At 34.0% G+C, this 25968-nt stretch overlaps 2 protein-coding genes and 2 pseudogenes across 3 annotated transcripts; 2 read left to right on the top strand and 2 right to left on the bottom strand.

The window, feature by feature from the left end:
* Nucleotides 1-2526: 2526 nt before the first annotated feature.
* Nucleotides 2527-10204, top strand: LOC143559378 (peroxisomal fatty acid beta-oxidation multifunctional protein AIM1-like). Its single transcript, XM_077047974.1, has 18 exons — nucleotides 2527-2704; nucleotides 3727-3798; nucleotides 4779-4841; nucleotides 4930-4986; nucleotides 5107-5174; nucleotides 5275-5356; nucleotides 5465-5520; nucleotides 5664-5966; nucleotides 6282-6368; nucleotides 6460-6634; nucleotides 6810-6931; nucleotides 7311-7474; nucleotides 7957-8211; nucleotides 8563-8684; nucleotides 8765-8886; nucleotides 9515-9663; nucleotides 9764-9902; nucleotides 10008-10204. The coding sequence occupies exons 1-18, from the start codon at nucleotides 2611-2613 to the stop codon at nucleotides 10050-10052; spliced, it is 2175 nt and encodes a 724-aa protein (XP_076904089.1). The 5' UTR covers nucleotides 2527-2610; the 3' UTR covers nucleotides 10053-10204.
* A 212-nt stretch (nucleotides 10205-10416) lies between these two features.
* On the bottom strand, nucleotides 10417-11836 carry LOC143559379 (peroxiredoxin-2-like). The gene is made up of 3 exons (XM_077047975.1): nucleotides 11682-11836; nucleotides 10896-10975; nucleotides 10417-10815 (listed from the first exon to the last, which is right to left on the bottom strand). Exons 1-3 carry the CDS (start codon nucleotides 11834-11836, stop codon nucleotides 10562-10564), a joined length of 489 nt encoding a protein of 162 aa, XP_076904090.1. The 3' UTR covers nucleotides 10417-10561.
* A 7570-nt stretch (nucleotides 11837-19406) lies between these two features.
* LOC143559392 (polyprotein of EF-Ts, chloroplastic pseudogene) lies at nucleotides 19407-20588 on the bottom strand (annotated as a pseudogene).
* Nucleotides 20589-23378: 2790 nt separating this feature from the next.
* Nucleotides 23379-25962, top strand: LOC143559354 (putative glycosyltransferase At5g03795; annotated as a pseudogene). Its single transcript, XR_013139925.1, has 4 exons — nucleotides 23379-23930; nucleotides 24021-24151; nucleotides 24790-25138; nucleotides 25661-25962. The product of XR_013139925.1 is annotated as a putative glycosyltransferase At5g03795 (transcript).
* Nucleotides 25963-25968: the final 6 nt, after the last annotated feature.

Genomic DNA, 25968 nt, shown 5'->3' with positions numbered 1-25968 from the left:
CTTTTCCACTTACAATATAGGTTAAGCGCGTACTGGTGCCAGATCACACATTTTTCCCGGCCCGATACATGTAATCGGCTCTGCACGCATAACCAACACTATAATGCACGTAACCGGCATTTAAGCACTCGAAACTTACAACTAAACGCCCATAACCAGCATTAAACTTTAAACACGTGTAACCGACACCAATTACTTGTGCAAACACGTTACGGGCACCGGAAGGACATAACCAGCATCTATATACATGTAACTAAGGCCGTGCACATAATCGACACCTAAATGCCCGTAAAAAGCATTAAACACACGTAATTGACAACACGATTACTCGTGAGGCCAAAGCCGGGGTACACTCGTAAACAGCGCCACGCTACTGACGCTGAATGCCCGTAACCGACACCAGAAAGGGCATAGCCGGCCTTAAGAACGCGTTACTGACTTCGGTTACTCATGCAAAGATGTGTGAAGCGCGTACCAGAGCCGAGTTACGAGCGTCACTTGGCGCTCGGTGTGTTTTCCGGCACCGATAGTAGCGAGTCTCGGGCTGCTCAAAAAGCTCGTGGCTCGAAGCTCAAGCTCGTGGCTCGCTCGATAAAAGCTCGAATAAAACTAGCTAAAAAAACTTGGTTTTAAACTAGGGGTGCAAATGAGCCGAGCCGAGCCCGAGCTCGACCAGGCTCGAGCTCGGCTCGTTTTGATTTTTATTTATAAAGCTCGAGCTCGGCTCGTTTCGTAGTTTTTCAAGCTCGGGCTCGGCTCATTTAATATTTATTAATTAATTTTTTATATATTTATAATTATATTTGTATATTTATTTTCATAATAACTTTATATATAAAACAATGTCATTTAGTTACTTTTTTTCATAAAATTATATATATCAGTTAATAATTATTAAATATATATGTACCTATTAATATATATAGTTATAAAAAAATATATAAATGACTGGCTAGCGAGCCGGCTGAGCTGCCTCGTTTAATTTCAAGCTCAAGCTCGAACCCACTCTGGCTAGACTCGTGAACATAACCTACGCATGAACACACATAACCGACCCGAAAACGATAACTAAAGCTAAAAAGTACAGTAACTAGTAATAACTGATAATGCATTATTAATTAAGAGTATAAAAATCAAACCTTGAGGGACTAAACCCCAGCTATGCGACTCGATCAACAAGCCCGATTTCAAACACGCCGAAGCAACGGCAGTATGCAACGGCATCATGGTAATCAATGCACCCAATTGGACTGGTAACCTAACACACCAAACCCAGATATCAATTCAATTCAATTCAATTCAATCACACAACTTTATTATTTAAGGGTTTGAAATCAATCAAAATCAAACCTTGAAATACGACGAGATGAAGCAGAAAGCTGGGGTTTTGATGCCGATTGCATGAATGAATCAGTGCAAGATTTAGTGGTGAATTTGGGGGTTAACGATTGAAGACGAAAGCATAATCTTGATGCAGCTCTTGTTGAAGACGCCATGAAGAAACCCTAATTAAAACCCTAGTTAAAGATTTTAATTTTGTTTCACATATGATGGAGTTTAATGGTTTTCGGGTCGGGTCGGGTAATTGGCCCATTTACAGGTGAATCCAGATATATAGCCCAATTTGTAAAGTATTGTATTGTTTATTGAACGGTTAATGAGTTGTTTGACGATCTTGTCCTGAGTCATTAATAGACCTTTTTATTGAACTATGATGGGGTTTGATTAATATAGGGTCGGATAATTGACCAATTTATAGGCAAGTATATATAGCCTAATTAGGTATAAAAATTTTGGATTAAACCGAGTAAATTTATACTATTACGCAAAAAAATGTAAGGGGGCGGGGCCATCCCTGGCCCTAGCAATGCTTTGACAGTGTTAAGACAATCGCGTAGTAAAAAAGAACCATGTCCTCATACTTTGTCAATAAAACGTACCATAACCCGTGAGAAGGATGGTTGGCTAACAGATTTTGCGTTTTACATATTTAGCCCACCATAACATATAGAAATGAGCGTGAGATGTGAAAGCCTCAAATGACTATGTGGCATTTACATGACACCCAACGAACTCACATTTCACACATCTCATAACACATAGCCTAAATAGTTAAGTCGTATTATACATTCACTCACAATAACTCCACATCACTTATTTACAGCTCTTAACGACCATTAACTAACGCTCTCAAAAAATACCCTCACCTTATTAACGCCCCATCCAACTTTCACCCCTCGCCATTCATCCTCGTTATGTTGTTAACGAATTTCACATTTTACTCGATGTCACGCCTCATTAACAATTCCAACTCAACTTTAACACGTTAAAGTGTACCCGTAACCTTGTTAGTTACCTTAATTATGATTTATATGAACTATATATAGACACATGATAATAATCATCATAATCCTATACATATAATCACAACAATATCCCACGTGGCCACCGGCCAATAGCCGCCTAGGTTTGTGAGCCAAATAGTCAACTTCACACTCACACACACGTGACAAATCTTCTCAATTCAATTCTTTATTTCTTTCTTTGATCTTATTCTCATTTCTTTATCAACTCAACTCTCATTGCGTACTAATCCAAAACAACCAAAACATGACAGAAGTTAATGTCACCATGGATGTGGGTTCTGATGGTGTTGCTCTGATCACCATCTCTAACCATCCAGTTAATGCTCTAGCTCTACCAAGTAAGCTAACACATCTCATCAAAGAATCTTGATTTTGATGTTATGTGATCTGGGTTGATTCAATTGAGCTTTGTTTGGATTATTTTTTGGTACCCATGTTATATTTTTGTAAAAAGATTGAATCTTGATTCATTTGTGTTATTGTTTAGGTCTAAATTCAGTTTAATTTGATATGGGTTGATTCAATTGAGCTTTGTTTGGATTATTTTTTGTTACCCTTGTTATATTTTTGTAAAAAGATTGATTCTTGATTCATTTGTGTTATTGTTTAGCTCTAAAATCTGAGTAAAAATCTTGATTTCAGTTTAATTTGATCTGGTTTGATTCAATTGAGCTTTGTTTGGATTATTTTTTGTTACCCTTGTTAAATTTTTGTATAAAGATTGATTCTTGATTCATTTGTGTTGTTGTTTAGTTCTAAATTCAGTTTAATTTGGTCTGGGTTGATTTAATTGAGCCTTGTTTGGATTATTTTTTGGTACCCTTGTTAGATTTTCGTAAAAAGATTGATTCTTGATTCATTTGTGTTATTGTTTAGTTCTAAATTCAGTTTAATTTGGTCTGGGTTGATTTAATTGAGCTTTGTTTGGATTATTTTTTGGTACCCATGTTAGATTTTTGTAAAAAGATTGATTCTTGATTCATTTGTGTTGTTGTTTAGTTCTAAATTCAGTTTAATTTGATCTGGGTTGATTCAATTGAGCTTTGTTTGGATTATTTTTTGTTACTCTTGTTGGATTATTGTAAAAAGATTAAATCTTTGCTAATTAGTGGTTTTATTTGATTCATTTGTGTTATTGTTTTGTGATGTATAGTTATATCATCTCATCAAGCAATCTTTATTTTGATTTTAGTCATGGGTTTTTTGTTGGATTGTTGCATGTGGTTTGTTTGATTTGATCTGGGTTGATTCAATTGACATTGGGTTGGATTCTTTTTTAGAATTTTGTAAAAAGATTGATTCTCTGCTAATTGGGGATTTTATTTGATTTGTTTGTGTTTTATAACTTTGTTTTGTTTAGTTCTTGCTGGGTTGAAGAAGAAATTTGCAGAGGCTATCAGGAGAGAAGATGTAAAAGCCATAGTTTTGACTGGTAAATTCTTGGTTAAAGTTTTTATTTTTATTGAATACAGAGTTTTTTTAAACGCATTTTTAGTAGAATTTAGCCATTGTTTTGACTGGTAATTTCTTAAAGCCATCCTTTTATTTTCAATGAATTTAAAGTTTTTTTTTTTTCGAGCTTTAGTTTTGGTAAAATTGATAATCTTATGGTAACATGATTTAATAAAAGTTGAAGATAAAACTGTTGTGAATATTGAAGGAATTCATGTGAAGAGTGAATTTAGTCAAGGTGTTTGGGAATTGGGATTTTGATTGCTATAACTGCTTATGTGGATGTTATGTTTGAGTACAATAATGAGTTGTTTGAAGGTGTTGGGATTGCTTATCAAACCTGCTTTTATTTGGTTAATTTTTGGTGAAATAATTTTTTTGAATTAGCAGTTTGAACTTTGAAGCTGCTTATTGCAAACTGCTTTATTTAATATAGTAATAAGCAGATAAGAAGTTTTAATAAACAATCCAAACACCCCTTAAAAACTTGAATAGTTGATGTGTTTTAGGAGTAGGGGTGTCAATCGTGTCGGGCTGCTGGTTGAATTGTTCAAGCTAGACACCACCCGTATTTTATTCTTGGTAAAAACATCAATCCTAACCCGCTCACACTTCGTGTAATCAATCACACCCCGTTTAACCTATTTATCTAAACGTTCAAACGCATTGGCGGGCAATAACCCAAGTTGTAAACGTGTTAATCGAGTTGGTGGGTTGTAAAAAAATGGGTTAAACGGGTTAGTGAGTCAGCCTGTTTAACTAAATAGGTTAAACTGGCAACCCAAACGCGACACGATCAATTAAACAGGTCAAACCGAACACGAACCATCTAAATAAATAGGCCAAACCAAACAAAATCCGTTTTCTAAACGGTTAGATATTTTACCCAAAACCTGATTATTTTTGTGTCATATTTCAAGTCGGGTCATGACTAATTTTGATTTATCCTTTTTTATGAAGGCAAGAATGGGAGGTTTTCCGGTGGATTCGACATCAATGTTTTTCAAAAAGTTCATGCAAGCGGTATGAATTCATTATATATCCTTTCTTTAGTTTTTATATATTGTGTTTCTTAAACATATATTAAAAATCTAAACCATTTTCTTTGCAGGAGACATATCTCAACTACCTGATGTATCCGTTGAACTCGTGAGCAACACACTTGAAGGTTTTATTTTTATACTTCTATATATATTAATATTACAATTTTCTACCTTTCCATACTCCTTTTCGGTTTTTAGTTATGCATTTGTTGACACATTCTTTATATTATTTTGGATACATTCAGATTGCAAGAAACCCATAGTTGCTGCCGTACAAGGACTTGCGCTCGGGGGTGGTCTAGAAGTTGCAATGGTTTGTACTTTTGGTGTATCAAAATTTGTTTACTAAGTTTTGTTTTTTTTTAAAAAAATCATTTTATCATTTTATTTATTTATCTTGTTGGTTTATGTAGGGATGTCATGCTCGTATTGCGGCTCCAAGAACTCAACTTGGTTTGCCTGAATTATCTCTTGGTGTTATGCCCGGTTTCGGAGGTAAGTATATACGTTGAAAAGCATACATTTTTAAAATTCGGTTGCTATGATTTTGTGAAGTAAGCTATAAGTTTATTAAATAATGTAATATGGTTTTGAAATTTTAAGGTACACAAAGACTTCCTAGGCTTTTGGGGCTGTCAAAGGCGATTGATATGATGTTGGTGAGTTTATAATATATATCCACGCGTATCTCTTGCAACACGTTTTGTTATTGTTGATTATCTGATATTGATTATTTATCAATTTAGAGGTGGTGATTTTGACCCATTTACATCTATTTTAACATAAACTTTATTTTTTGTAGACATCAAAACCGATACTCTCTGAGGAAGGTTACAAGCTAGGGCTCGTTGATGCTATATTCCCTCCTCAAGATTTACTGAAAGTGTCTAGACAATGGGCTTTAGACATAGCCGAGGCCCGTAAACCGTGGGTCCGCTCACTTCATCGAACCGACAAGATCGGTTCGTTATCTGAAGCACGTGAGATTATTAAAAACGCTAGACAATTAGCTAAACGTATAGCCCCAAATATGCCACAACATCAAGCATGTCTTGATGTCATTGAGGAAGGCATTGTTCATGGTGGACATGCCGGTGTTTTGAAGGTATTTGGTTTTATTTATTATTTATTAATTAATTTATGTATATTAAAATTATTTTTATATATTTTTAGTTATAATTTTTCTATATAACATAATTTATAAACATTAAATAACTTTATACGAATAAAAGACTCGGTTAGGCTCGCGAGTGGCGAGTCAACTTGAGCTCGATAAGTGAAGTTTGGGCTTGGGCTCGTTTACTAAACAAGCTTATTTAAAGCTCGACTCGGGCTCGCGCTTGTTTAACCTCGGAATGATTCAGTCTTTTGATGGTATTTGCGTTGACTAAATTAATGGTCTATGATTTTGTTTCTTCAGGAGGCTAAGGTGTTTAATGAGCTTGTTCTTTCCGACACATCGAAAGGTCTTGTTCACATATTCTTTGCACAGCGTGCAATCTCAAAGGTACACTTGTTGTTCCAGTTATTATAACCTTTTCTTTTAAAGAATGTTTAAATCTTTACGAAATTTTGATTTTGTTTTCGTTAATGAAAAGGTACCTAAAGTTACCGATGTTGGTCTAAAGCCACGGGCTGTCAAGAAGGTTGCTGTGATCGGTGGAGGTTTAATGGGCTCGGGAATAGCTACCGCCCTAATTCTTGGTAATATAAATGTTGTTCTTAAGGAAGTCAACTCTGAGTATCTTCAAAAGGGACTTAAAACCGTAGAAGGTATTGAATACTTGTATTTTTATGAATCTTTAATCTGCACCAAAGTATACTTATATAGTTGTTTTGACCCGTATTCCAACCGACCCATTTTGAAACCTCTAATGTAATTTATTCACCATGATATATGGTTTTTCTAATTTTACGACGCTTACCATGATAACATTTTCTTTGTTAGGAAACGTTCGAGGTTTGGTTGCAAGAAAGAAGTTAGCACCGGCCCAAGCCAAAAAAGCCTCATCATTGATTAAAGGTGTATTAGACTACTCGGAATTTAGAGATGTGGATATGGTTATAGAGGTATGTTTATCTTTAAAGTATTGTCTTTTACAAACTGTTTTACATCCTAATGACATAAAAATATGTACTTAATAAAAACATTATTTGGTCAAATATAATTCCAGCATTTGCCTAATCAAGTATCTTTTTTAATACAATGTTTCTTACTAATTGTTTTACATCTTAGTAACATAAAAATATGAACTTTAGTGAAGACATTATCTAGTATATATCATTTTTTTGATCATCTTCTTTTAAAAGACTCCTTTTACTTTTCACCAAGTATTTTACATCCTATTAAAATAAAAACATAAACTTTATGAAACCATCATTTGATACGACTCCACATGCTTAATGTTTTCTTAAATTGACTATCTTGATCGAGTTATTCCTATTGCAGGCTGTTATTGAGAATGTTCCATTGAAGCAAAAGATATTTAGTGAGATCGAGAAAGCGTGTCCGCCTCATTGCATTTTGGCAACCAACACATCCACCATTGATCTCAATTTAGTTGGCGAGAAAATAAACTCTAAAGATCGAGTTGTGGGGGCACATTTCTTTAGGTTACACTTCGTATTCCATATCTTTGAACTATTTTATCTATGTTTTGTTTTAAAGCAAATAACTTGAAAAAAAAATTATATAAAGAGTAGAGATGCACTTTTGCAGACTCGAAAAAGATGACCCATTTTAGCAACCAACTTAGATTTTATAACTTGTTTCAACCTGGCATCTGAAGTAACATTAAATAAATATTTTTAACTATGCAAACTAAAGTAAAGATTTTTTTTTTTCAAGTTTGTAAAATTTATCTTTTAACGTTCTCACATATTATATGGCAAAACCAGTTCTACAACAGCAATTTGGCAAACTATATAGGTAAAATCAGGAGTTTTTTTTATGACAAAAATGTTGGAATATTGAGTTTGGCAAAAACGGTCAATGAGTCGACTAAATTGTCCTACCCATTGTGCCACCTATACTAATGAACGACGGGGAATTCTGAACTAACGTTTATTTTTATTTTTTTGTGAAATGATTACAGCCCAGCTCATGTGATGCCTCTACTAGAGATAGTGAGAACAGAAAAGACTTCTGCGCAAGTGATTTTAGACCTTATGACAGTTGGAAAAGTTATAAAAAAAGCTCCTGTTGTGGTGGGAAATTGTACCGGTTTTGCTGTTAACCGCACCTTCTTTCCGTACGCACAGGGTGCACATATTTTGCTTCATTTAGGTGTGGATTTGTTCAGAATTGATAGATTAATCAGCAGCTTTGGACTCCCAATGGGACCTTTTCAGTAAGTCAAACAAGTCAATTTTAACTTCAAAATTGATATGAATATTTTAATTTATCGTTTTATGTTGTAATACCTAAATTGAGCATTCTAAGAAACATACGTATAGTCAAAAGAAGATATGCTCTTTAATTTGACACAAACAACTTCAACTAGTAAGTTGACCTTGATAGTCAATCTTTGACTAATAGGAGCAAACTTATAACCATTTAATGAAATTAAAAAAAAATCAAAAATGTGGTTGAACATTTTAAAAAACATACAAATAGGGATACATTCTTATAAGTTGACCTTGAAAGTCAAAGTGTCAGACTATGGGAAATTGAATAATGTTGTATGAATATGTGATTGTAGACTTCAAGATTTAGCAGGATATGGTGTAGCTGTCGCTGTAGGTAAAGAATTTGCCAATGCTTTTCCTGACCGTACTTTCCGGTCTCCTCTCGTTGACCTCTTGATTAAGAGCGGGCGAAATGGTAATTTCTTGAATATTTCTAAAAAAAGTCATGATCTTGAAAGAAAGGTGCTTTTAGTTAACACGTGACTAATTGTTCAGGTAAAAATAATGGAAAAGGGTATTATATTTATGAGAAAGGTAGCAAGCCAAAACCTGATCCCCAAGTGTACTCGGTTATCGAGGAGTCTAAAAGACTAGTCAACATTATGCCTGGAGGAAAGGTAGGATTTTTATTCCATAAACTAAGTGAGTTGTCACTTTGCGAGTCACATTTTGACTCGTTTAGACAAATGGGTCGTTTTGGGTTGTGTTTTTATCCTAAACGGTTTGAGAGTTGCCCAACGTTCGTTTTTTTTAATATGGACTTTATAGTACTCGCAGGTTAAAGCAACCGACCCATTTGGCAAAAATGACCTTTTCGACCTTGGCCCGACCCATCCAACCGAGACTCTAGTCAAATGAGCTAGATGAATAGTAAGAACTTGTAAATAAATTTCAAATGGTGAGATCACAATTTTGACCCATTTATTTTAATGGGTCAATCTGGGTCGTGCGTTCGTTTCAAACAGGTTGAAAGTTGCTCAAAAAGTTTGTTTTTTTAATGCATTTTTAATCAAAGATGTGTATTGTCGTCATAATATTGTTTCTGTTATCATAATTAACGCACTATTTATTTTAATTCTTTAAAAATATGGACTTTATAGTACATGCGGATCAACCCAACCCGACTCAACTCGTTTGGAAAAAAATGACCTTTTTGACCTTGGCCCAACCCAAACTATTGTTAAATGACATAGATGAATAGCAAGAACTTGTAAATAATATGTTTCTTGAAATATGTCTTTGCAGCCTATTTCCGTTACCGATCAGGAAATAGTTGAAATGATACTGTTTCCGATTGTGAACGAGGCTTGTCGTGTTCTAGAAGAAGGAGTCGTTGTTCGGGCTTCTGATCTTGATGTTGCATTTGTTCTTGGGATGAGCTTTCCTTCTTACCGGTTAGTTCTTAATATGAGTGATTGTTTTCCAAATTATTAAACTTTATTATCCATCTTGTTTCTTAAAAATATATATCTAAGAGTCTTAAATTTAATGCAGTGGTGGTATTGTGTTCTGGGGAGATTTAGTTGGACCTAAACACATATATGCAAGTCTCAAGAAATGGTCTGAAAAATATAGTGATTTCTATAAGCCGTCGAGATTTCTTGAGGAAAGAGCGAAAAGTGGTGTACCATTGGTGAGAACGCAACCGTTCACTTCTTTACTCGCTTTTGTTTGTCGGGTTTTTATTATTATTATTTTTATTTTAAATGATCATCGTCTATATTTGTCGGTGTTGCAGGGTGCACCATTATCGACAGCTACAAGTTCTCGGGCTCGTCTATAGGCAATGGTGGTGGTACAATAATAAGAAGGATATTGGTTTGTAAACAGAATTTCTAGTATTGGTTGTTGGGATAAGTTCTTGAATTTGTTTCAATCTTCACTTGTTTGAAGTTGGTTATTCAAATTTTGATGAATTGCAAGGGTGGGTACACTTTTCTTTAATATGTTACTTGCGTTGATGAAATACTAAGACTATCTATAACGCTACAACACATTCTTCCCACGTGCAAGCTACTTGAATAATGAATACGCGTCAATTTAGCTGGAATAGCAGACGAATATGTACACTAATGAAAAGTAGTGTACAAGAAATATGCAGTCATAAGAGTGTTTATATATAAATTTATAAACAATGCCAAACCAAATGAAATTAACATCCATTCCATTTATTTTAAAGAGAATCCATACATTCACTGCTTCAAACACAAACCTCAACTGTTGTAACTAAATTATCAGATCATTGATTCAGTTTCAGACACAACAAAAAGGTTTGAAACATTATAAAGAACTTCACAAAGCCGCCAGGATATCATCTGCACTGGAAACAGTGAATTCACCACCCGATTCGATATTAGCAACCACCACTTTCAGGTTATCAACCAACAAAGCAAACCGCTTTGACCTGACCCCGAGCCCTTTCTCAGCAAGGTCAAGCTCCAGCCCGAGTGCATGGGTGTAGGTTGCAGACCCGTCGGCTAAGAACTTCACATTCTTGGTCTCTGGGTACGATTTCTTCCAAGCCTTCATCACAAACGAGTCGTTTACTGCATATTAAAAAGAACATCACTTGAGTACACAGCTTTTTATCAAGCACATGTTAAAGCTAGTTTTAATAAAAACTTACCACTAATCAACAAAATGTCCTCCACACCCTTTGATTTGAGCTCTTCAGATTTCTCAATGTAGCCCGGGACGTGCTTCGTACTACATTGCACGAATCATCAACAAAAATTTGTTACAATTTCAAACAAGAAAAATCCAATTTTTACATATAAATGGTTTAAGTGTTGTATAATAATAACTAGGCTTGTTAAAACTCAAACTAAGCCGAGCTTAAACTAGTTCTAGATCAAGCCCAAGCTTATTAAGGCTCATTTAACAAACAAGTTCGAGACAAGCTTTATAAAGATATAATTTTTATTTCATATATTTATATAATAACTATTATTGTATATAATAATATATATAAACATTTGACAGAATTAATTAATCACATATACTTATATTATAAAAAAAACATATTTTATACATATATATATATATATATATATATATGCAAATGCATATAACTATAAAGATGTATAAATAAAATAATTAATTAAATGATAACCAAGCCAAGCCCGAGCCGAGCTTGACAAACACAGCTCTAAACAAGCCAATCTCGAGCTTGAATTCCTAAAACTATCTCGGGATCAGCTCGGCTCGTTTACACTTTACACACCTATGGCCCTCATAGACACAATAAGCAAAACCCTAAAAATCCAAAATTGATACAAGATCTATATAATTGAGCAGCAATTTAATATACACAACTTTGCTAATAAGCTTCCAATTACCAACAACTAAGCAACTAACAACTTAATTATCAGCATAATTTAATAAATTATATAAAACTTTAAAATTAAAGTACCTGCAAGTAGGAGTAAAGGCACCGGGAACACCAAAGAGAACGACTTTCTTGCCGGCGGCGAGAGAGTGAACGGAGACTTGCTGCAGCTGATCATCGTCGTCGAAGTAAGCTAGGGTTCCGTCGGGTATCGTATCGCCTACTTTGATCGGAGCCATTAACGGTGATGGTGATGATATTATTGATGAAATAATATAATAATAATAATAATAATAATAATAAAATAATTTACTGGTGAGAAATTTATTAGGTAGGTGAAGCGGACTTGAAGGTGGTTTTGTAATTAATTGAGTTGATAATTTGGGGTCCGTTATTATTATTATTATTATATTATTCTTATTATTATTCGTCCGGCCTGCGGTGCGCGCATATAATGTGTATATGTGTGAACCATTGGGCGGACAAAAGTGAAATTGCAATAAGTTTGACGTTATTTTACTAATCTCATGAAAATAACGTTAAAAGTGGTGGAAGGTTAATTAAGCATCATGTGGTGACGTTGATAGCTGAAAGACAATAATACATGCTTTCATTATTCACGTTGATGAATATATCAGTCTCAATTTTTAGATTCTGTCGATTTTATTTGTGTTTGTGAACACATTCGTTACCTTAATAAACGAACACGAACATAAAATCTCGTTCGGTAAACGTTTGTGTACACATATTATTTCCTTAACAAACGAACATGAACGAGGTCTTATTCGTGTCCGTTCGATTCGCTTACACCCCGTCCTTCCGCAAAGAAATTCATGGAGCAACGGCCTTTGGTTATTATTATCATTATTTATTTATTTAATTTTTAAGACATTATTATTAAATATAGTTTGACCAAGCAGGCTGGAATTGGAATTGTTCTGACGAATTTATGGTATATTAAATTCAGAGTAAATTACAATAAATTTGATCATTTGATTTGGTTATTTATAAATTTATTGCATTGATCATCAAAATATTCAACTTTTGGTTAGTTCTTATATAAAGTAAAGAGCAAGTGTTAAAAAATCAATGGTAACCTGCAAATCTTAAAATGTTAAAAAATCAATTGTAACTTATAATCTTAAAAGCACTCTTTCACACGACGAAATTAAAAAGCGTCATTTGTACATGACACACCAATTAAATTTACTATTGCTAATTGTTTTATACTTTTTTTTGTCTTTTCATGTACACTATTTGCCATATTCAAGAATGTGAACAAAACCTTTTGAAGCCCGAATCGTATCTTAAAATATTTTTCTTCTTTTTAATATAACTTTTTCTATTAATTCTTCTCAAAATTTGTGTCTATTTCTTTCTACAAAGCATGCATTGGTTTTAAAGATTTTGTAAACATCTTGTAAAATTTTGAGCAATTCATTTTTAGCTTTAAGTCTCTCCTCAAAACTAAAAGAATTTGTGACACACAATTAGTTTCATTTTTTTTATCCAAAGGAAATACCATGTAAATGAGTTTTAATGAAGTTATAAGTGATAGTGAACTTAAGATTTGACTTGCTTAATTGGCTATAGTTGACACAATTACTAAACATTTATTTTCTCATAAAAATTAAGTTACTTGAGTATGATCGGAAAAATATTATTACTTTTGTAGTAACAATACAATACATTTGCGATAAATAATGAGATCATGAGTTGGTATGAACGATTAGAGAATGCTTTAAAGTTCTTCTTTCGGTTTTCTTTCAAAACCATATAAATGGTTGCAATAGTTGAGATCGTGGGCATCTATAGATTTCCAAGATAATAGTTAGCATGATATTTCAATATGCAAAATTTACTTTAATGCGGAAGCTTTGCAATATACGTAAAATCAAAGTTTATATTCCTCATGCAAACATCTATTCATACATACTTATTTTTAAATCATTATTTGTTTGTTACTAGGTCTCAAGTACCTACTTTCTTTTGAATAGTTTGATGTGAACCACTCACTGAAAAGTTTTAACAAAATAATAAACAAAAATAAAGGTGTGGTCTAAATTTTACCTCATTCAAGTACTCTCTTTTTTTGAACAGTTTGATATGAACTCACTGAAAAACTTTAACAAAATAATAAATAAAGATAAAGGATAAAGATAAAGGTGTGATCCAAACTTTACCCCATTAATTTTTCCGTACCCTAAACAAACAAAAGCAATACCTAAGCACTCTTGCACATCGTGCATAAAAACTTGTAAATCAATTTTTCAGTGAAAGATGGTAGAAACAAATTCTTGCAACAACACTTAAAACAAAGGAAAGGCCTCAAGTAAAGATACATGGCTTGCTTGATTAAGTTATATATATATATATATAGGGGAATGTTAACGTACAAATGAAATTAACGTGTTAAAAGTGAGAATCAAGTAGAGTAATTATAAATACAAGAAGAGTAATTATGTAATTAAATCATAGAGTAATTACATAATTACTCTACTTATATATATAATTACTCTACTTGATTCTCGCGTTTAGCATGTTAATTTTAGTTGTATTTGATCCAAACCCTATATATATATATATATATATATATATATATATATTGTTGGTATCATTTAAGAACTCTAAAAAAGTTAGGAACTCTTAGAAACCCTTAACAACCAAAAAATTTTTTTAATTTTTTTTCTATATTAACATTATTTAAGAGTTGTTTTATCATATTTTATATAAATTTTTTTGATTTCATATATTAATCACAAGTTTACATATATGTAAAATTTATGTACTAACAAATTTACATAAGTGTCAAACAAAACATTGATATGTATAAAAACTAATGTTCAAAAGTGTAATTGTAGATATAGATATAAAATTTGATAAAACTAATCTCAAAGAACTAATACATACAAAATTTTTATAACAAACATTAGTTTTCAAGGGTTCCTTCAAGTTCTTAAATAATATAACAGTTCTGTAATGATAATCATCCTATATATATTATATTAGTTTATCATAATTCATTTTGTATATTAAATATAAATACATAAGATTCGAGCCAAAAAATATATATGACTTTCCAAAAGCCTCTTGATCTATGGATTATAAATGGCATCAAGCTTTTACCATTATCATGGATTCGGGTTTAGAACCTAAACGCGTGCAGATCTGAATATCATATAGAGGCGTGCAGCTTTTCTTCATGCTATTGGTCTTCAATGCATGCTTTCAAGGCGTCTTTGTGAGTTTGTATGAACTCTCTTTGCGAGTTCGTATTTGTTTGTTAAGGCCTTAAGTACTCACTTTTTTTTGAACAGTTTGATGTGAACCACTCACTTAAAAGTTTTAACAAAATAATAAATAAAGATAAAGGTGTGGTCCAAACTTTACCCCATTTAAGTACTCTATTTCTTTTGAACAGTTTGATGTGAACCACTCACTGAAAAGTTTTAACAAAATAATAAATAAAGATAAAGGATAAAGATAAAGGTGTAGTCCAAACTTTACCCCCATTAATTTTTCCGTACCCTAAACAAACAAAAAGAAATACCTAAGCACTCTTGCACATCGTGTATAGAAACTTGTAAATCAATTTTCCAGGAAAAGGTGTTAGAAACAAATTCTTGCAACAACACTTAAAACAAAAGAAAGGCCTCAAGTAAAGATACATGGCTTGCTTGATTAAGTTATATATATATATGTGTGTGTGTGACTTTACAAAAGCCTCTTGATCTATAAATTATACATGGCATCAAGCTTTTACCATATTATCATGGATTCGGGTTTAGAACCTAAACGCGTGCAGATCTGAATATCATATAGAGGCGTGCATCTTTTCTTCATGCTATTAGTCTTCAATGCATGCTTTCAAGGCGTCTTTGTGAGTTTGTATGAACTCTCTTTGCGAGTTCGTATGAACTCCAAGGTTATCTTGGGTCTTTCGCCTGGGATGCCTTCTACCTCCACATCCTCTTCTTTATCTTCATTTTCAAACATCGGTCCACCGGTGTCTTTCATGCCTTCAAGGTACGGATGTGTACTTGTGGGCACTATGGACTTAAAGACGGTGCTGGTTCCGATGAAACCGGGTGGTGGTGGTTGTGGTGGCATGTCGCCGGAGTGGTTGAAATTAAAGAAAACGGGTATGTGTCTTGTTGGTTGAAAACAATCGTCATGTCTACCTTTTCAAGACTCGGCGGAGAAGATTTCAAGATTCTTGAATTCTGTGATAATATCGGAGAATCGGGAAAAGATTTCGGTGACAGACACAACGCCAAAGAATCTGGGTTGGTGTTTGTTTGCCGAAACAGTGGACGGACAACACCAAGAACTGTTTGCCGGCAAGACAACGACAGCGGCAGAAGTTAAGAGTGAGGGTGGGTTTTTTGTGGAGGTGAATTTGATGGTGGTCGTCGGCCATTCTTTAGAGGTTGCGGGTGGTAACCTTTTGTCGGAGCTTAAGGTCCCACGAATGACGCCATTGTTGGAACCCTTAATGAAACATGTCATGACCATGTTGGATTCAACATGACACCTCAAAGAGAATGGTGATTAATAAATGAGCGAACATTAACAAACTTCCGGACTTATACAATACAAGATCATTACAACAATTAACTAAAGTTTTCTAGAGAGAAAACTTCCGAATTTTATTCTTCTAGCTATATGTCCTCCTCTTTTCATTCTATCTTCCTCTATCATATAAAGAAGAAGAGGGTGTCTCCTTTACCCAAAGAACTCTTCTCTTCCTTATCTATTGAGCATTGACCATTGGTTTCTTTCATCCTTTCATTGGGTCTTCATTTTCCTCTCTTTTACCCAGTTGGCTTTGATTCATACCAAGAGACATGCTTGTCTCGAGCTTCACATTTAGTCAGGAGAACAGTGTTTCTTGCGCACCTTTATATTTGACTTCTTCTTTTGACTTGTTTAACCATTCTTTCATCCTTATCTTTCCTTGTTGGACTTTCCTTTTTGGGATTTGGTTGAGCCTTCCTCAATTTTCACCATTTGCTTAGTCATGGGCTACCCTGGAAACATGGTTACGAGGTAGGCTCTTCATCTTTTATGAGACAATGACATTGTCTAATGATCTTTAAGACTTTAACTACATATTTTGATTTTGTAAACTGTTTATGATTTCCAATGAAGTTTTGTAAGGTAATTTCATTTACTTACTTGTCAGCTAATTCTATTTCAGGAAGGAAACAATGAGACCTCCATTAGCCAGACACAAACTTCTAAAAGAGATGGCCCACATCCGCGAGGAACTTGCCCCATAGTCAACTACCTCCCACGAGATGCTCGTGGCACACCACAAAGATCTACTGGACAATATTTCGAATATGGAAACTAGCTTAAAGTTCCTAGATAAGAAGGCTAATGACGAAACATCCCAAATTGCTCACCGAAATGCAGAAACAGACAATTGGGTGAGATTCGAAGATCATTAGGTAGCGGTTGCGACTCACTTGGTGGCCCAAGTCACACACATGCAAAATCAAGAAGCAACTTCAATTTCCATCCTAAACGAACTAAAATCGGGAGAGAAAAGACACACTCGAATGTTAAACCAAAAAATAACAATGATATTGGGTGATTCGTCGGCAGCGTTTTTAGGCCTCATGGGGCAATGGGTGGCGACCTGATATGCACATGACGGGTCACAAGACTGCTATGTTTGGGCCGCAGCTGCGATGTTATTACTCACGTATTTGGTTATAGTGCGCATTGTCACATATTACCACATGGCAACGGAAGACCCATCGCGCTTCCTTGGGTAAGGTGCGTGACAAACGCTTGTTTTACCATGGCTGTTATGTCTGTGATATTGGTGTGTCTAGCAACTTTTGTGGCCGAACTTAATGTGGGTCTAGTTGTCGGCATCATGGTGTTAGTGTTGCTGTTTGTTCTTCTTTTAGCAGGGAGTGGCACGAATGTTTGGTAGGGGAGGTTTTTAGACTCATGATTCCGCATATATAAGAAAAGAAAGGGTATCCGAATTTGTTAGGTTTTATAGGAAAGGAATATGATTTGTTAGTTTTGAGCAGACTGGATTTGGTGTGACCAATTTATGGTGTATTAAATTCAGAGTAAATTACAATGATTTAGATCATTTGATTTCGTTATTTATAAATTTATTATTGTATTGATTATCAAAATATTTAACACTTGGTTAGTTCTTAATGTAAAAGATCATATCTTGTAATATAAAGTAAACATCATTTGTTAAAAAATATCTGTTGTATCTTACAAATCTTAAAATATCAAATCTATCTTAAAATGTTGAAAATCAATTGTAACTTACATATCTTAAAAGGTAAAATCTTAAAAAACACTCTTTCACACATTAGAATATATATTAAAAAGGGGATTTTCTCCCCTTCATAAATACACTATTTATTTTACTATTCAATTTAATAATATTTTAATATATTTTATTTTCTTATTAATTAACTTTTACTATATATTTGTTATTTATATTTATATATATATATATATATTCTAACTTTGAAAAAATAATACATAGAAATCTATACACCGTCACTTGGTTTTTATTACCTTTACTTACTTTTTTTTCCAACTAATTAAAAAAATTTAACAAACAAAAATTTTAAACTTTAAACTTGGGTAAGTGTCGGTTTTACATTTTTATTTGTCTGGTTATACTATTTTTTTTAACTTTGCTTTCGTGTTTCTTATAGTTAGTCTTACAATGATCGAAAGTTTTACCATGATTTAAAAATATCCCGTCATCACATGTTTTTATATCCACGCTTCGACGTTTGCGCCTTTATAATATATTTTGTTTCTTACAAATTCATGTTTACGCATTTATGTTTGTGCCACCGATACTAACAAAATTTGCATCGGTTCACAACTATAACGTTCCGATCTTTTGGTTTTACATATGATAATTTGTTGTATATTGGCATTGAATGGTTTATTTCTTTTGTTTAGTTTCAATGTTGTAACCTGATACAGGATGAATTTGCGTCAATTCACAACGCGTTCGTGGTTTAACGTTTTTACGTATGTTTTTTCCCAGTTCAATGGTCCCATCGCGAAGCGCGGGCCTAAATCCTAGTTAGATTTAAAAAGTGTCATTTGCACTCGACAACCAATTCACCGTAAGTAATAGTTTTTTTTGTCTTTTCATGTGCGTACGTACCAACGGGTTCATTTAACGACCCCGTCTTATAATTTGTCATATTCAAGAATGTGAACAAAACCTTTTGATGTGCAATCATTTCTTGTTCTAAACATAAACATCTTTGACCGAGTCAAGCCAACAAAATTTTTTTGGTGTACTTTCTAATAGCTAATAGTTTTTTTAAAGCTGATTTAAATGCTTCAACTTTTTTATGTTGCCTAAGACAACGATAAACTATTGTTGTTGTGGTTTCCGTGATTTTTGAGTCGGAATTGAAGTGTTAAATAATTGGGGACTGTTAAAATCCCATCACTGGTAGACTCGAAAAAAAACACGTTATTTATAAATAAATTTCTTTTGACAAACTTAACATTCATCAAAATGTTAAGTCTTTTTAAGTTCAACCTACAAATCAACATAAACAACTCCATTAAATCAACTTAGATCACCATTAGACTCCTCCAAACACACTCTTAAACTACAAGTTTAACTTCGATCTCGGTCGTTTTCCTCGATTTAATCCTCTACAACTTCAGCAGCAACATCAGTATCTAACAACAACAATAACAAATCACTAGTTAGAGATCTTTACTTTAATGGGAATAACCGAATAATAATCATAACTAAAAGAGTGTTAACTTGTTCGATTCAGCCCCTTACGCCACATGGGGTATCTCTACTTGTTCTTCAATAATATTGCTATCATTTTCATCAGAAACATCTTCAACTTTGACTTTTTCATCGATAGCAAGTTTGACTTTATCGTCTTCAACTTTCACCTGATCATTTAAAATCGAAGCAATATATTTATTCTTACGAAAAGCTACAAGAAACGGGTTTGTAGTGGTATAAACTTTTCCTTGAAGCCTCGAATCCAAATTTTTATTTTCGTCATCTTTCTTCATGGTCAACGTTACTTGACCTCTAACAATTCTCAAGACCCGAACTTTGACTTCTTGACCGACTACAAGCGATGGCCCATCACCCATTATACTTCCAAACCCTTCATCGGCTTCTTCAGAAGCCGGTAAAAACCCTTCATCACCTTCCGGAAGGTTTATAAACGCACCCGAACGTGTAAGATTTTTAACGGTTCCTTCAAGTTCTTGACCCGTAATAAATTTAGTACCTTTTCTCCCCTCGTCTCGGTCCCGCCTTGCGTTTGACCCGGGTTTTTGGTAACGGGTTCGTTTTCCCGCATGGTCAACGAGATCCGGCCCGTTTCGGTATTTGCCTCAACTAACTTCACCTTGACTTCTTGACCAACCGAAACAACATTTGAAACATCCTTAACGTAATCGTCACTTAACTGTGAGACGTGAACCAGCCCGTCTGTAAACGCACCAAAGTCAACAAACGCTCCAAACGATTGGATTGACTTTACCCGTGAAAGTTGCACCGGGAACCAAGTCTTCATCTTTCAAGGGTGGCATTTCACTCTTTCTAACGGGTCGTAATTTTTGTTTGAATTTGTCAACTGGTGATGTTGGTTTTGAAGTTTGACCAGAATCTTGACCCGACACAGGGGAGTCCAATTGGTCAACTTGGTCAACGGGTGCATCCACAACAACTTCCACCCCAGTGGCAAATATTACTCCAAATCTTGGTTTACTGTGGGACCCGAATGTCCTAACATGTGGTAATAATCTAAGGGATGTTGATAGAGATATCAGTCTTTCGGTTGAGCCTTTTGAATCAAAACATTTTATCGAACCGGTTTTGGTTTTTGTTGTACTAAAAGTGCACCCGGGGATAAGAGAGATACTGCTTGTTGACGATGGGATAACGGGTGTCATCTTGTTATTCGATTATGAACGGGCCGGGTAGTGATTATGCTACTTCTGTATCAGCTACTTCACCTGTTGGCTGTTTGAGCAAATACAACATATATGTTATCAAAGTCAAACAGGGTCAACTTGAGTCATATTTCTTTGCTAAAACGGTCAAACGGGTTAAAAGTCACCCATGACATGATCAAGTAATTCGCTTTATTTAAAAAATATGGATCTTTTTGAGGAAAATTTGCAAAGAAAGATAACCAAAGATCCCAAATTAGTCAGATCAAATTTCAATGCTAGCAATGGGTATGTAAAACGGGTTAAAAGTCACCCATGACATAATCAAGTCAACCGCTTTATTCGCAAAAATTGGATCTTTCTCAGGAAAAATTGTCAACAACTATTACCAGATATCCCAAATTTCACAAAGTAAGAACAATTTCCGTTTTTCTGATAATAATTATAAAACTAAACAAGAAAAAAAAAGTGCAGACGGGCTTATGAATTTCAGTACGCCCTGCTTGTGGTGTGCACATATAATGTATATATGTGTGGGCTGTGTGGGCCCTCGGTGGGGAAAAAGCACACTAATTTTGACGTTATTTTACTAATTTTGTGAAAATAACGTTAAAAAGTCGCTGAATGTTAATCATGCATCATGCATCGATTGGTGGCGTTGGTAGCCGAAAGTCAAGGGTACACGCACCAACCGGCCGATGGTTGACTGCTATGTGCCTTATGTCCAAGGCTTGATGCAAAACTACTATCGAGTCGGGAGTGCCAGCGGAAGCAGCCACTCTATTCCTACGGGGCAGAGGTAAGGTGGTCTACCATAGCTTTGATATCGGTGGGATTTACTGATTACAATGATCTTGATCTTATGAGTTTCAGTACTACATTGCCAAGGAAACAAGATATAAATGATTAAATGTGCTTGAATCTTAATTTTGCTTACAGTTTTTCTTTTTTTTTAAACATATAACATCAGATCACAATCAAAATGGATATGTAAATGCTACATTGTTTAAAGTGATCAAATAAGTAGATAAGCCAATATTTCATCAACCCCATCATCAAGAAACTATGAAAGATTGAAAAAATAACAATGAAAAGTATGAAAATTGACACTGACCCATTACTCAGAATTGACAAATTGTTGAAACCCAAGTGGGAAATAAGTTTTTACCTTAAAATTAATATAATGGAGATTGTAGGGTTTGTGTGATGATGATGATTGATGTGTAACGATTAACGATGAAAAAGATGGAAATTGAAAGGTGAGTTTTTAAACCCTTATCTCGTTCATCTTCCATTTTTTTATATTTTCATCTTCAGTTTTGATATATGGTTGTATACTTGTATGTGGTAACTATTATATTTTTTCACTTTGGGATATAGCTTAGAAACATCAAATGGGTGTTTCAAGTTTTAACCATTATGGTCATAAAACTCCTGATTAGGCGTAGATTAAGCATTAGTCGTTACTTCACGGACTAGTCGCTGATTAATCGTTATTTGATCAAAATCGGTTAAAATCGAAATATATATATAGGGGAGAATTTAATGAGAAACTTAAAAATAACAGAGAACTAAAATACCATATCTTTTACATGTAAAAACATAATATAAAGTTTGATTTCACATGTAAAAAATTAATTCAAGCATAAACTTTTGGAGTTTTTGCTTATAAATACATGTAGAAGACATTTCAATATAAAATTTTAATTTTGTAAAAAGTGTATTTTGTAAACCTTTTTTTTTTAAACAGCTTCTACATGTGTTTATATGTAAAAACTCTAAAATGATAATGTAAAAATGTGTTTTATACATGTAAAACTATTTTATTTTTTATTTTTTTTACATGTAAAAGACATATTTCTTTAATCAATTTTTCACTTTTTTGTGGTTTCCTTTTAAACCTATCAGTCTGTCAAAAATTTATATTTAAATACAAATATATTTCAAAAATTTAAATATAAATTACAATTCAATAAATCCCTATTACTCGCTAGTCTCTTTCTAACCGCTTACACGACTAGTGTAGAGTGATTTCTACAACAATGTTGTCCAAGTTAAATAACTTGAAAACCAGAACTAAAACTAAAATTTCGGTTTTTTCTTAAAGCACCTTTCAAAATTACCTTTTTAACTCTTTGATAAGACTATTTAATATCTTAATTTGTTTTTAGTTTGATTTAAATAGATGTTTGTTTTAATGTGAAATTTATATTGAAACAAAGATAAAATCAAACACATTGGAATGATATACTGTTTTTTAGAATGGTGATTTTATTGTATTTAGGCTACTACACCCTCCAAATATAGAGAGTCTCGATATGTCACTCCGGTTAAACTATGTTGTCTTAACCGACCCGACAATGGCTTCAGAGTTTGGCTTAGACATTCCCATCAAATATTATAAATTATAAAAAAATAATAAAAAAAAAGACAAACAAATTTAAGATGATAATCTAAATAAAGTATTGTTATTCATTGTTGTATTGCAATCATTAGTATCCAAAAAGTTAGTTTATTATACAATTTTTTTTACCAGAATATACGCAATGTGAAATTAGAATCACTAGATATTTAGTCATATGCGTATTTCTTCAATCATTTTAAACAAAATTATTGACTCACAAGTCACATCCATCCATCAAATCAAAAATCTGGTAAGCTTTCAGTTGTTTGATCCATTTCTTGCTTATATAATTAATTTCACTATTACTCATATCATATATTAATCTTTAGCTCCAAACATTAGTATGTTATCTTCAATCTTCACTTCAAGTTGAAAAAACATTGACCCATGAATTTGAACTCAGAGTTATAGTCAACTGCATATTTAGTCAACTTCTCAAAACCATGGAAGCCAAAAGACTGTTACAAATGTTATGTCGACTGCAAATCTTGAAGCTTTTAGTGTTAATCATAAGTCTTGTAGCTGTTATCATTATTATATCTCAGTTAATCACTTTCCCTTACAAGAGTTACATTTTTATGTTGCCACCTGTCACCAAGGGTATTTCGGTCAACCAAACGGTTATTTATAACGGGTCCGGTCTGGTTCTGAAAACATTGTCGGTAAATGTGTCAAAAGGAGAAGGAGGATGTAAAGGGTATGATTGTCAACCAGGTCAAACATGGTCAATGAAGGGTATTTTGGTCAACGAAGCGGATATTTATAATAACGACGGTAATGAGTCTGGTCCAGTTCTGAAAACATTGTTGGTAAATGCGTCAAAAGTAGAAGAAGAGTGTAAAGGGTATGATTGTAGTAATGGATCTTTAAACACACAAACTGCAGTGAAACAAAATGGTTCGGGTCAACTTGGTCAAACTGCAACACGGTTTTCTTACATGGTTTCGGTTCTTGAGTCAACGGTTGCTGCTCGTTTCAGTGTAGGGACTTTCTCATTGTTATGATTATCTATTTTAGGAAATACTGGTTTTGAGTTTGACTAATTTATTTTTCTGTTTTGCATATTTTAGAAAAAAAAGTTGTTATCTGCTCGTGACCGGGAACTTAACCGTGCACGAATGAAGATTGAGAGCGGGCCAACGTTAGGGAACACTGACGGGCTTGATGGTACTCTTTATCACAATCTTTCCCGGTTTTTAAGGTGAAATATATTTTTTAGGGGCATTTGGATTCGAGTAGTCTCAGTAATCAGTTTCTTGTTATTTGACCCGAAAAAATCATAATCTGAACACGACCCGAACACGACATGAAAAAAATCATGTTTTGGGTTGGCATGCTAACTCGTTAATAACCCGGGTTGTATTCTGGCTGACCCATTTAGTTGAGCAAGTTGACCCGTCAACTGGTTTGGTTAAACATGCCAATGCGCTAACTCGTTTATGACCCGTGTTGTCCATTTTTTACAACCCACTAACCCGATTAACAATTTTAGAACTTGATTATTACCCGCCAACCCGTTTCAAATGTTTAGATAAATCGGTTAAACGGGTCGACTTTGGGCTGACCTGTTTAAATAAACGGGCCATGTTCGGTTTGACCTGTTTAGCCCATTTAGTTAAGCAAGTCAACCCATCAACCTGTTTAGTTAGCCATGTCAATCCACTTAACTCGTTAATGACCCGTTTTGTCCATTTTTTGCAGCCTGCCAATCCGATTATTCTATTAACACGCTTACAACTTGATTATTAAGTGTGTGAAATTTATTGTTGATGTTTTTTATACGGATAAAAATACGGGTCATGTTCGGGTAGACATTCTGTAATCTCTCTTTTTCAGCAGGAGTTACAAGTTGATGGAAAATACTTTAAAAGTTTATATCTACAAAGACGGTAAAAAGCCGGTTTTTCATGATCCAAAACTAAGGGGAATATATGCTTCAGAAGGATGGTTCATAAAACTAATGGAGAACAACAGAAACTTTGTTGTAAAAGATCTTAAAAAGGCGCATTTGTTCTATCTACCGTTTAGTTCACTAAAGCTAAGAATCACGTCTCAAGAGCGAACTCTCAAGTCCCGTAAAGATTTAGAAGAGCGTTTAAAGAATTACACGAGTTTGATTGCTGCAAAATATCCTTTTTGGAACAGGACTAACGGGACTGATCATTTCCTTGTTGCTTGTCACGATTGGGTACGTTTACATATATACTAGGAGTGTGCATGAAACTGAAATAACTGACGTAAAAATGAAATAACCAACATAACCAAACTGACGGTTTGGTTTTATGTTTTTTTTTTTTTCAAAAACTGAATTTCTGTTTCGGTTTTGCATGTACTGAAAACTGAACTGAACCCGTAAAAACAGAGAAAACCGAATTTTGTTATTGAGTTTGTGGATTATAATTATTATTTCTGAAGGTTAAGTAATAAAAGGTGTAGCCCAAAAATTATAGGCCCGAATGTGTAATAATCAGTTAATCATTAGGTTACAGAAAAAAAAGTTTGGCTCAAAGTTTTTGGCCCAAACTCAATACTTTAGGCCATGTTTCGGTTCAAAATCTTCAAGCCCAAATGCCGAAGCTAAAAGAACGGTTTTCTAAAACCTAGAAGCCAAATTCTCGTTTTTTATGTTCGGCTTAAGCCCAAAACCAACCCATGCACACCCCAAATGGCGAAACCGAAACGGTTTTGACCGTTGATTTAATTTTTCTAGGCGATGAAGCTAACAAAAGATCATATGGGAAACTGCATTCGATCTCTTTGCAACTCGAATCTCGCTAACCCGGGTTCAAAATAGGCAAAGACACAACTCTTCCCGCTACATACATCCGTAGCGCAGATAGCCCGGTTCAAGATCTTGGTGGAAACCCGCCTTCAAAAAGGCCCATTTTTGCATTTTTTGCAGGCGGTATGCACGGGAACTTAAGACCGATTTTACTTCAACATTGGCAAGATAAAGAGCCCGACATTAAAATACTCGGGCCAATGGCCCGTGACATTGAAAGTAAAGCTAAATACCGA

This window comes from Bidens hawaiensis, unplaced genomic scaffold, assembly GCF_021521415.1.
Source record: "Bidens hawaiensis isolate Kalapana, Puna unplaced genomic scaffold, B.hawaiensis_p1.1 tig00019814_1, whole genome shotgun sequence".
Lineage (NCBI taxonomy): Eukaryota > Viridiplantae > Streptophyta > Magnoliopsida > Asterales > Asteraceae > Bidens > Bidens hawaiensis.
The sequence above is the reverse complement of the archived record's forward strand: the minus strand, read 5'-3'. Positions and strand labels throughout refer to the sequence as shown.

What these genes read in the sequence shown, in the direction of transcription:
- LOC143559378 (XM_077047974.1), top strand. Translation starts at nt 2,611, where the DNA reads ATGACAGAAGTTAATGTCACCATGGATGTGGGTTCTGATGGTGTTGCT. An exon ending in GACATGCCGGTGTTTTGAAG is followed by an intron (nt 5,967 to 6,281) that starts GTATTTGGTTTT and finishes TTGTTTCTTCAG; the next exon opens with GAGGCTAAGGTGTTTAATGA. An exon ending in ACATTATGCCTGGAGGAAAG is followed by an intron (nt 8,887 to 9,514) that starts GTAGGATTTTTA and finishes ATGTCTTTGCAG; the next exon opens with CCTATTTCCGTTACCGATCA.
- LOC143559379 (XM_077047975.1), bottom strand. Translation starts at nt 11,836, where the DNA reads ATGGCTCCGATCAAAGTAGGCGATACGATACCCGACGGAACCCTAGCT. An exon ending in GCCTTTACTCCTACTTGCAG is followed by an intron (nt 10,976 to 11,681) that starts GTACTTTAATTT and finishes CGTGCAATGTAG; the next exon opens with TACGAAGCACGTCCCGGGCT. An exon ending in GGACATTTTGTTGATTAGTG is followed by an intron (nt 10,816 to 10,895) that starts GTAAGTTTTTAT and finishes TTTAATATGCAG; the next exon opens with TAAACGACTCGTTTGTGATG.